Source organism: Sapajus apella, unplaced genomic scaffold, assembly GCF_009761245.1.
Source record: "Sapajus apella isolate SASKATOON/1434 unplaced genomic scaffold, GSC_monkey_1.0 scaffold13, whole genome shotgun sequence".
In the NCBI taxonomy this organism is placed as follows: domain Eukaryota; kingdom Metazoa; phylum Chordata; class Mammalia; order Primates; family Cebidae; genus Sapajus; species Sapajus apella.
In genome coordinates this window covers 31,101,834-31,112,547 of record NW_022436953.1, presented here as the reverse complement: position 1 = coordinate 31,112,547, position 10,714 = coordinate 31,101,834, and the positions used below count along the sequence as shown (strand labels likewise).

General features: G+C 43.5%; 1 protein-coding gene across 7 annotated transcripts in view; it reads left to right on the top strand.

Annotated features, from left to right (window-relative positions):
* Positions 1 to 237: 237 nt before the first annotated feature.
* The window catches only part of MKI67 (marker of proliferation Ki-67), a 29,777-nt gene continuing 19,300 nt past the window's right edge, over positions 238 to 10,714 (top strand). For 5 of the 7 annotated variants that reach the window (XM_032281997.1, XM_032281998.1, XM_032281999.1 and 2 more), the window contains exons 1-6: positions 238 to 339; positions 686 to 859; positions 3,538 to 3,616; positions 3,710 to 3,825; positions 7,434 to 7,500; positions 10,633 to 10,678. In XM_032281997.1, the coding sequence (XP_032137888.1) occupies positions 768 to 859; positions 3,538 to 3,616; positions 3,710 to 3,825; positions 7,434 to 7,500; positions 10,633 to 10,678 (400 nt within the window). In that variant the 5' untranslated portion in view covers positions 238 to 339; positions 686 to 767. Of the gene's footprint in view, positions 340 to 685; positions 860 to 3,537; positions 3,617 to 3,709; positions 3,826 to 7,433; positions 7,501 to 10,632; positions 10,679 to 10,714 lie in introns of those variants that run through there. The other 2 variants (XM_032282001.1, XM_032282000.1) reach the window with 1 other exon arrangement.

Genomic DNA, 10,714 nt, shown 5'->3' with positions numbered 1-10,714 from the left:
TCCCGCGCCGCGCTGTCCCGTTCAATCGTCGCGCTTAGCGCCAGAATTTGAATCTCCGTTTTCGTTTGAATTGGGCGGGCGCGCGGGGCTGGCGGAAGGAGGCGCCGGACCGGCGGGAGGACTCGGCGGGACCCGCTGGAATCGGGCGCCGGGGGACGCCGCCTGTGGGGACACCGGGTCCCGTCGGGGGCGGCGGCGGGAGCAGCGGGGACCGCGGGCCGGGGCGGAGCGAGCGCGGCCGGGCGGAGGTGAGCGCGTGGCCGGCTCCCCCTGCGGCGGACTTTGGGTGCGCCGTGAGAGGTGGTTCGACCTGCGGCCTTGCGGGCTGGATCGTCCCAGGTGAGCCGCGGCTGGGACTCCTGGGAACCGTCCGGGGTCGGGGGCTGAGCCGCGGGGACCTTCCCGCACCGAGCTCCTCGGGGACGCGCGGCCTGGACCCGGCTACTCCTGGGCTCTGGCGAGGGTGTCTCTGGAAACTCCAGGGAGGCGCCGGGAACAGCACCCGGGCCGCGGGACTTTGGGGCGCCAGGGGCTGCGGTCGGATCGTGCCGGGGTCCCCGCTGGCCAGCTGCGCTGTGCTCCTGTGCGGCCGTGGTGCGCGAATGGGGCGCGCGGCCCTGGTGCGTCGCTTACGGGTCCCTTCTTAGCGCCTTTGCTCTCACAGTAATCCGTGCTTCTTTTGCAGGGGAAGAGTTGTTGCAAGTCTGCTTCTGGGCAAACCTTTGGGCTTCCTCTACGGATTATATACTCAATTTATTGTTTAGAAAATGGGGCCCATGAGACGCATCGTTACTATCAAAAGGAGCGGGGTCGACGGTCCCCACTTTCCCCTGAGCCTCAGCACCTGCTTGTTCGGAAGGTGAGCCCCGCGGGCGCGCGCGGACGGTTTAGCCCAGAAAGGAAAATGTCTTTATCACAGTACACGGTCCAGGAATGTGCTCTGCGATTCGGTCCTGTGGTCGCATTTCCTTGGTGCTTCTTCCGTGTTGCTGAGTTGACAGAGTTGTGTTTTGTTTGTTTTGCCAAATAGAAATTTCATGCTAGTGTTTGTATATTTAAGTGGTTTTAGAAATCAAGCCAATTTAAAAACTCGGTTTTCTAATCGCGATAAAGAAAGATGTAGACGGTCTTCATATCTCACGGGCTTTAGGCGGGCGTCAGAAGACACTGTGTGCCCCTGGGACCCTCGGTAGTGGGCATCCCTGGCCACTTGGGACACTGAGAGGATGAAGGCTCTTGGCTCTTTTTGGCGATAGGAAAACGGGACAGAAAGTCTTCCTGCCTGGCATTTGAGAACCTTTCCTCTTACGTTGCTGTCCCGTTTGAATAACGCTGTCCCTGTATAACAGGCACAGTTGCGAACAGTGCCCCTATCAGCCTCTGACATGCGTCCCACCAGAGGCCTGAGAAGGGGTCACTTCCTATGTGGCCTGGGTCCTGCCTCCCATCCTTGCCTCACCCCACCCTCCTGACCCCATCCCCTCCCTTGTTCCTCCCACCTAAGGCATTCCAAGCCCTGTTCACCTTGGTGCTTTTTACACACTTGGAAGTTTATCATGGGAAAGTTCTCTCTTTCCCCAAACTTGTGTGATTTCCATCATTCAGGCGTCAGGTTAAATGTCACCTCTGAGGAAGCCTTGCATGAAAGCTTGTATTTCCAACCCCACGGGTTCAGGGGTAAGTTGTGGGTTTGTCTCCCACTAGACTGAGCTCCCCAAAGGAAAGGACTATCTTCTTGCTAATCATGTGTGCAGGGCCAGGGATGGTGCCTGGCATAGGGGATGTGATCTATACTTAGCATTCTGGCAAGGGTCGGTAGACCACGGGCTGGCGCCACGGATTTGCGATCACTTGATAGCAGTGGTTCTCACAGGAGCGCTATCTTACCTTCCACAAGTCATGCGATAAAATCTGGAGAATTTCCATGTCACAATACAGGAGGGGAGCATGTGCTGTCATCACGGAGGAGGGGTCATGGTGGGGATCCTACTAGGCTCAGGGCAGCCCCCACAATACAAAAGCACCTGGCCCAAGACGTCAGCAGTGCCATGGCTCAGAAACACTCATCTACAGTCGTCTTCCTGCCAGACAAATTCTCAGTTGTAAGGGATAGTCTCTCCGTTGCTCAGATGTTCTGTTACCTTAAAATCAAATTATCTTATTGGGGTTAAAGAAGCTTTTCGCTTTTCATAGATACCTTTCTTTTGAAAAGGAAAAATATAAACATTTCATTTTAAGTGACAGTCCTTTTGCTTTTTTACAGTAGTACTTGAATATATTTTCATGCAAGATTTTATAATTTAGAAACTAATCCGCGTTTGGTCACATAACATGGGTAGGAAGAGGTATTCTTAGACTCCAAAGGTTCAGATCGAGGACAGGCCATTGCATACTTTGTTCAATTTTTATTTTTATTTTTATATTTTTTGTTTGTTTTGGAGACAGAGTCTTGCTCTGTCACCCAGGCTGGAGTGCAATGGCATGACTTGGCTCACTGCAACCTCTACTTCCCAGGTTCAAGCGATTCTTGTGCCTTAGCTTCCTGAGTGGTTAGGATTCAGGCGTGAGCCACTACACCCGGCTAATTTTTGTATTTTTAGTAGAGACAGGGTTTCACCATGTTGGCCAGGTTGGTCTTGAACTCCCAACCTCAGATGATCCACCCCCTCGGCCTCCGAAACTGCTGGGATTACAGGCGTGAGCCATGGTGCCTGGCCCCAGTTTGTTCAAATTTTTAAGATCACAGGCTAGAACAGGAATGCTGAAGAATCCAGGAACCTAATGGTTCTTCTGATTATTAGTTTGTGCAGGTTTGGGAATTGTCTCTTCTGCTGCTTTGCCAAAGCTGTCTGTGGAAAAACAAGTTGAATTTAGATTTTTTTGTTGTTGTTGCGTGCAAATTAGTATTTTTATTGTTTAGAGACTTTTGAATCTGTCGGTAAATACAGTGTGGTTTAAAAACAATAAAAAGCTTACCCATAATAAGCATTTACTATGTGCTAGGCAAATTCGTGACGTGTACAGCTCATTTAGTTGTTGGAACATCACATGATGTAGGTTCTAGTGTAATCTCTTTATTGTATATGAGGCAACTGATACACGGAAGTGCTAGCATAAAATAAGCACACTTGGGGATGATTAAACCATTAACCATAGTTAACATTACAAACAAACTTTTTTTGAAAAAGCACAGGGTATTAAAAATAGTCATTGTCCAAAATTGATGTAAGTACTCCTTTCTTTGTGCCTTTTAAGTATAGCTTTTTATATAAAAGGTAATTCAATTTGTATTCTAGTGTTTTCTCTTATTTTTATATACTCTATGTTTTAAAGACCTAATAGTTACACGTTTAATGCTTCCAAAAGTTCTTTGCAAAATACAAAGATCCTTTACATGGCCCATTCTGTTTGTTACTTCTTTATGTCCTTATATTTGCAGACCAAACATGCTAGTCAAATTGTGTTTTATTTCGGGAAATTGTGCTAATGTTTTAAAAAGTTGCAACAACCAAACCCACCTTCTTCTTTTGCATGAAGGGGTATTGAATGTGACATCCGCATCCAGCTGCCTGTTGTGTCAAAACAACATTGCAAAATTGAAATCAATGAGCAGGAGGTAAGTGGTTTTTTGGAGGTCTATTTTTAAAACTTTTTAGTTCACTTTTAATCTGTTCGTTAGTAACATATTTCCCCCTTCTTTCATTTTCAGGCAATATTGCATAATTTTAGTTCCACAAATCCAACACAAGTAAATGGGTCTGTTATTGATGAGCCTGTACAGCTAAAACATGGAGATGTAATAACTATTATTGATCGATCTTTCAGGTAGGTAAAAGCTGATTGGGCTAACAGTAAATGTCACCTCCTGATTAACCATAAACTAGTGTCATAGTCAACTGTGATTCTTCTTTACTGTTCATGGTTTTCAGAGTGTTTCAGATTTCCACAACAGTAATCTTAATTTAAAAGGATACGGATCTAGGAGGATGACTAATTGGGACAAAATGTGATGGAATTCACGGATTTGGATGCGATAATTATGCAGAGGAAGATTGACCTTGTCCCAAAGGAGTTGGTTATTTTCTTGCAAGTGTGAAACTGCATGAGATTTTTCTATTCATTTTTTTTTGAAATGATGTATCGCTTTGTTGCCAGGATGGAGTGCAGTGGCATGATCTTGGCTCACTACAACCTCTGCCTCCCAGGTTCAAATGATTCTCCTGCCTCAGCCTCCCTGGTAGCTGGGACTACAGGCGTATGCCACCATGCCTAGCTAATTTTATTCTTTTTTATTTTAAAGCAAAATACACTCTGAGAAAAAGGTACGAAACAAGATGTGCAGGCCAGTTTATCATGTGAATACCCTTTTTGCTGCTACCTATTATGGACTGATTTGTGCTCTCCCCAAATTCATATGCTGACTTCCTAATCCCTAGTACCTTAGAATGAAACTGAATTTGGAGAGAGGACATTTAAAAAGGCAATGAAGCCTTTTTGAGGCCATCAGTATGGGCCCTAATCTGCTGCTTGGTGTCATTATAAGAGGAGATTAGGGAACATATGCATAGAGGAAAGCCCATGAGGAGAGGCAGCAAGAAGGCAGCCATGGGCAAGTCAAGGAGAGGGGCGCAGAGAAATCCGACCCAGCTGACACCTGCGCTCGGACTTCCAGCCTCCAGAACTGAGAAGTGCGTGTCTGGTGTTGAAGGCATTCAGCCTGTGGGACTTTATTATAGTGGCCCTAGCAGACTAACATAGAACATTTCCCCAAGCTTTTTTTAAAAGGCTGTTTTCTTTTTTTTTCTTTTTTTTTTTTTTTTTTGAGACAGAGTTTTTCTCTTTTTACCCAGGCTGGAGTGCAATGGCGCGATCTCGGCTCACCGCAGCCTCCGCCTCCTGGGTTCAGGCAATTCTCCTGCCTCAGCCTCCTGAGTAGCTGGGATTACAGGCACGCGCCACCATGTAAAAGGCTGTTTTCTAATCACAACTTCCTTAGCAAGTAAACCACCATCGTGGCTTTTAGGATATTATAAATGTCTGGAGTTTTACTACCTAAGCATGGATCTCTGAACACTACAGTTTTGTCTGTTCTTATGAAAGTCCTTAACAGTGATGTAATAATATATACATTTGTGTCTGGCTTGTGCTTTTATGTGTGTGAGATTCATAGCATGTTGGACATCTGTGGTTTGTTCCTTCTCATGGCATAAATATTTCACTGAAAAAAATATAATATATGCAATAATATACAGAATTACACAGAATTCATTCTGGTTGGACATTTGACAAGTGTCATCTTTTAAATGTGTCAAGGCTTGCTTTATGATCAGATATGGTTAATTGTTTTACTAATCTGCCCTGTGTAATTGAAAACTGTATTCTACAGTATCTGACATATGATATGCATATTTTATATATATATGTATATACACAGATACACACATCCCCATTAGATTCATATCTTCTCTATACCTTGTAATTTCCCCTCTACTATTATTAAGAGATATGTTCAAATCACCTACTGGGGATTGGTTGATTGATTTGTTTTTATCTCTGTCAGTTTTTGCTTTGTATATTTTGAGACTGACCTATGGTGCACACATTTAGAATTATGTCTTCCACGTGCATGGAACTCTTTTTTTCATTGAGAGATGTCCTCTATTTTTAGCAATGCTTTCTTTTCTGCTTCATGTTTCCTTTGGATAACGAATATGGCTAAACTAATTTCCTTTTGATTAGTGCTTGTGTAGTATAACTTTCCGCCCCCTTAATTTTAACTTTTCTTAATTTTTATGGTTTAAGTTGTTTCTTAGAGCTTGTTGCCAGGTGAACCCTTGTGTTTAACTGGAATATCTTCTTGCTGGATTGATCCTTATATAAAATGTTCTTTTTCTCTATGTATAATTTTTGTCTGAGACGATTTTGTTTCACGTTAGTAGAGCACTCCAGTTCCCCTCTGGTTGCTGTTTGCATAGTCTGTTTATCTTTTCCATGCTTTTATTTCAAACAATTTGTGTCTTTGAATCAAAATTGTGTCTCTGGTAGACAACATATTAGTGGGTCATTTAAAAATCCGTTCTGCTAAATGGATCTCTGTCTCTGTTACTGTCTTCATTTGTATTAGATAGTTTTTTAATGTACCACTTAAATTCCCTCATCATGTCTTTTACTGTGCTTCTTGGAAGTTTGCCTTCATTTTTAAAGAGTATTTTTATTGAATACAGACTTCTAGGTAGGAAGTTTTTTGTTTGTTTGTTTTGAGACAGAGTCTTGCTCTGTCACGTAGGCTGGAGTGCACTCTTATGATCTTGGCTCACCTCAACCTCCGCCTCCCAGGTTCAAGTGATTCTCATATCTCAGCCTCCTAAGTAGCTGGAATTACAGGTGCTTGCCACAATGCCTGGCTATTTTTTAAAAATTTTTTAGTAGAGACAGTGTTTCACCATGATGACCAGGCTGGTCTCAAACTCCTGGCCTCAAGTCATCTGCCCACTTCAGCCTCCCAAAGTGCTGGGATTACAGGCATGAGCCACCACGCCCAGCCTATAGGTAGGAAGTTTTCAATATGGATTGGAGAGCTGAACTCTTTTGCCAAAACAAGACATTATCCAAATTGAGAAAAATTCAAATGATTAAAGACATCCAAGAAAGATTAGAAAGTGAACCTTAGAAAGACAGACTTGATTCTAAACTCTACTATGAGAAACAATTTCAGATGTCTGACTGCTTCAGATTTTACTTAGGTTGCATATAAATTCAAATCAGGTTATTTCACTGAGGCTGAGGAGTTTTCATTATGCAAAATAAAGGATTGCTTTGTGGCTTGATCACTGAGGTTTGCCAGGACAATTATGTATCTTGCTACATGTAGTCTTCCTAAGATGTGCTTGTCTTGTTCAGACATAGACTGAGTATGTGGGAAACTGAAGTGATCATAGTGTTCTAAGGAATAGCTTTGTAGTTACTCTGTAGCATAAGCATAGCCTTTTCTTTACCCTGAGGTATGTGACTTCACAACATGAGAGAGATTCAGTTACCTACAGGCTTCCTGGCTGGCCTTCCAAGCCATCAGATGATTTACATGGACTTAAACTAGAAGAAATTTGACTTTGCTCTCATGTTCATTAGCTTCTCTCATAGAAGGTGCTAGGGAACATTGTCGAATCATACCTGGGCTGGTCGTCAGTGATCAGAGGTTAAACTGGGCCCACAACCTCTGACTGGTGTTTCAAAAGAAACTTCACTCAGCTTATCTAAGTTTTTAGTGTAAAAGCACTTTTCTAACTCTAAGTTTATTTCTTTGTATAAAGTCGTGTCTTGAACAAAACCCAAAGTTTGTTCCTTGATCCTTGGACGTTAAGTGGATACGGAGACTTCAGCCCCAGAATACAAATTTTTGATCAGGTTTTATGTCTGTTGTTTATGCACTGCAGGTATGAAAATGAAAGTCTTCAGAAGAGAAGCAAGTCAACTGAATTTCCAAGAAAAATACATGGACAGGTGATGGGAAATATTCAAGTTTGGGCTCTGATTCTTTTTGGTGATATGAAATCATTCACGTATGCTTTGATGATTTCTTACTTGAAATCAGTGACAAAGAGAGTGGTTACTGGTTATAGTAGGAAAATGTAACTGAAGTATTAAAACAAGTGGAACTTAGACATATTGAACTAATCTAAAATAATATTCCCCCCCCCCTTTTTTTTTTTTTTTTTTTTTTAATTAAGATGGGATTTCACCATGATGGCCAGGCTGGTCTTGAACTCCTGACCTCAGGTGATCCACCCACCTTGGCCTCCCAAAGTGCTAGGATTACAGGCGTGAGCTACCGTGCCCGGCCAATATTTCCTCTTTGTTATTCAAAATCAGAGTACTAAGTTGGTCTTATGCTTTTGGCCAAAAAGTCTACTAGAGTATGTTAAGATCTTTTTGCAAGCCCAGGAATAAGATAACCCCAACACACAGAGCTAACATTTGGGAATTGCATTATCTGGCTCATTTTGTATCCCAGTCATTGTACTCATCCATCTTTATGTGTCTGAAATAATCACATCATGAAAATCGTGAGTGCCAAAGATGCTTCTCTATTTTGATAGACAGACTACCCATGAAATGGGAAGAGGGATCCTTGTGCTTTGTCATGTGAGACAATCCTATAGTTTGAGTATATCAGTGTGGAAGAGGTATTCTAACTGTACAGCTTATAAAAACGTAATCATCAGCATGTGCTTGGGTATTTAGATTGAATACATCAGTGTGGGAGAGGTGTTTTAATTGTACAGCTTATTAAAACACAATTGTCGGCACATGCTTGGAAATTTAGTGGGATTTAGGCTTAGGATAAGCCCTGAGAATTTATATTTTTCCTACAGCTTAGAGTGCTCCTAAAGCTAGTTTCATATGAGCTCCTTGGAATATCTTGGCTTAGGAGAGTTATCTTAGGGGCACCTGAAATTAACAACAAGTACTTGAAATTCAACATTTCTGCCTTTTTGTTTTTGAGATAGAGTCTTGCTCTGTCGCCCAGGCTGGAGTGCAGTGGCATGATCTCGGCTCACTGCAACTTCTGCCTCCTGGGTTCAAGCGATTCTTCTGCCTCAGCCTCCTGAGTAGCTGGGACTACAGGTGTGCGCCACCATGCCCAGCTAATTTGTAGTTTTAGTAGAAGAAGGGTTTCACCATATTGGCCAGGCTGGTCTCGAGCTCCTGACCTCAAGATCCACCAGTCTTGGCCTCCCAAAGTACTGGGATTGCAGGAGTGAGCCACCATGCCCAACCCATTTTTGCCATGTTAAGTACTGCCTCTTCCCTAGAGGAATGCCTGAATGTTGAGCCTGGTGGTCATCAGTTCCTGTGCTGGAAGCCAGTTTCTGAGGCATCCCACACCGCAGTCACCAGCCAACTTGTTAGTCTATGGGAGTAAATCGACCAGAAAGAGTTGAACTGTAGGTTAGATATCTGCCACTCGACAGTCTCAGGACTGTTCTGTTGCTGGTCTGTGATAAAGTAAGTACTGAAATGGAGTAGGTAGGAAATATGACAGCAATTCGACAGCAATTTTGTGGCTATTAAATATAGTCATCAGCAAAAATGAGGTTCTATACTTTATATATTCATAATTTTATTAGTAGTTCATTTATATTGTTTAGTCATAGATTCTTGTTCCACTTCAGATTGGAAATAACTCATCCCTCACATAGATAAATTTAGAAGCAAGGTGTTATATATCAATAAACTTGAAATTAACTAAGGAAGTTAGATTCTTTGCCTTTGGTAGTATGATTTAGATATTTTCTTAATAATCCAGATGATAAGCTTTTCTTCTTTTGGGACATCAGACTTTTATAAAAGTTTTATATATGTGTTATTCTTTAGTTCTTCCACCCTTCTAGAAACAATTCCGTATGAAGGGAAGTTAGGGCATTGTCTCTGGGGAGCCAGGTGGGGGTGCTGCGCCTGCTCCCAGGCTGGGGGGTTGCAGTACCCATGGATGTACCATGCGTGCTTGTGCCACGACTTCACTTAGGGCGAATCCAGGCTCTCAGATCCACCCAGGAGGGCGCACATGCCGAGTGGGGCACTAGTTCATCCACAGGTCCTATGGCTCATTTCTTTTTGTGTGTGTGTGTGTGTGTGTGTGTGTGTGTCAGAGTCTTGCTCTGCTGCCAGGCTGGAGTGCAGTGGCGTAATCTCCACTCACTGCAATCTCCACCTCCTAGGTTCAAGTGGTTCTTCTGCCTCAGCCTCCCCAGTAGCTGGGACTACAAGTGCGGGCCACCACGCCTGGCTAATTTTTGTATTTTTAGTAGAGACGGGGTTTCACCATGAAGGCCAGGATGGTCTCCATCTCTTGACCTTATGATCCACTCACTTTGGGCCCCCCAAAGTGCTGGGATTACAAGCATGAGCCACCACGCCCAGCCCCTGTGGCTCATTTCCGAGAAAACTGATGATGCAGTCCACCGTTCTGTGTTCATGGTGGGCTACAGATCTTCAGTATAGGTGATGTTTAATATTAACTTGGTTCTTCCACAATATGATGTTGCGAAATAACTTTAAAAGAAGTTCTAAAAATGCACTGAGTTCGATTGTAATGATTTTAAGCCTTGAGTTTGTTTCCCATTAATCACTCACTATTTTTAAACAAGTTAATTAAGAAGCACTTTTACCCTGACCAAGCTCCCAAATGACTTGAGCTCATTTCTCAAACAGTCTTTAAAAGTCATACAGGAGTGGTTTGGTAAAGAAAACTTTTTTTTTTTGAGATGAAGTCTCGCTCTGTCGCCTAGGCTGGAGTGCAGTGGCACGATCTCCACTCACTGAAATCTCTGCCTGTTGGGTTCCAGAGATTCTCCTGCCTCAGCCTCCTGAGTAGCTGGGACTACAGGTACCTGGCCACCATGCCTGGCTAATTTTTTTATTTTTAGTAGAGATGGGGTTTCACCATGTTGGTCAGGCTGGTCTCAAACGCTTGACCTCAAGTGATCCGCCCACCTTGCCCTCCCAAAGTGCTGGGATTACAGGCATGAGCCACCATCCCTGGCCAGAAAACAATCAATACTTTTTCACTGTTGTGACTGTCAGTATTTAGAAAGACCTGCAAATAACTGTTCTTATTTTCCCAACTCACAGGAGCCAGCACGTCGTGTCTCAAGATCTAGCTTCTCTTCTAACCCTGGTGAGTAGCGGTTGGGTTTAGTTTTGGCATCCTGAA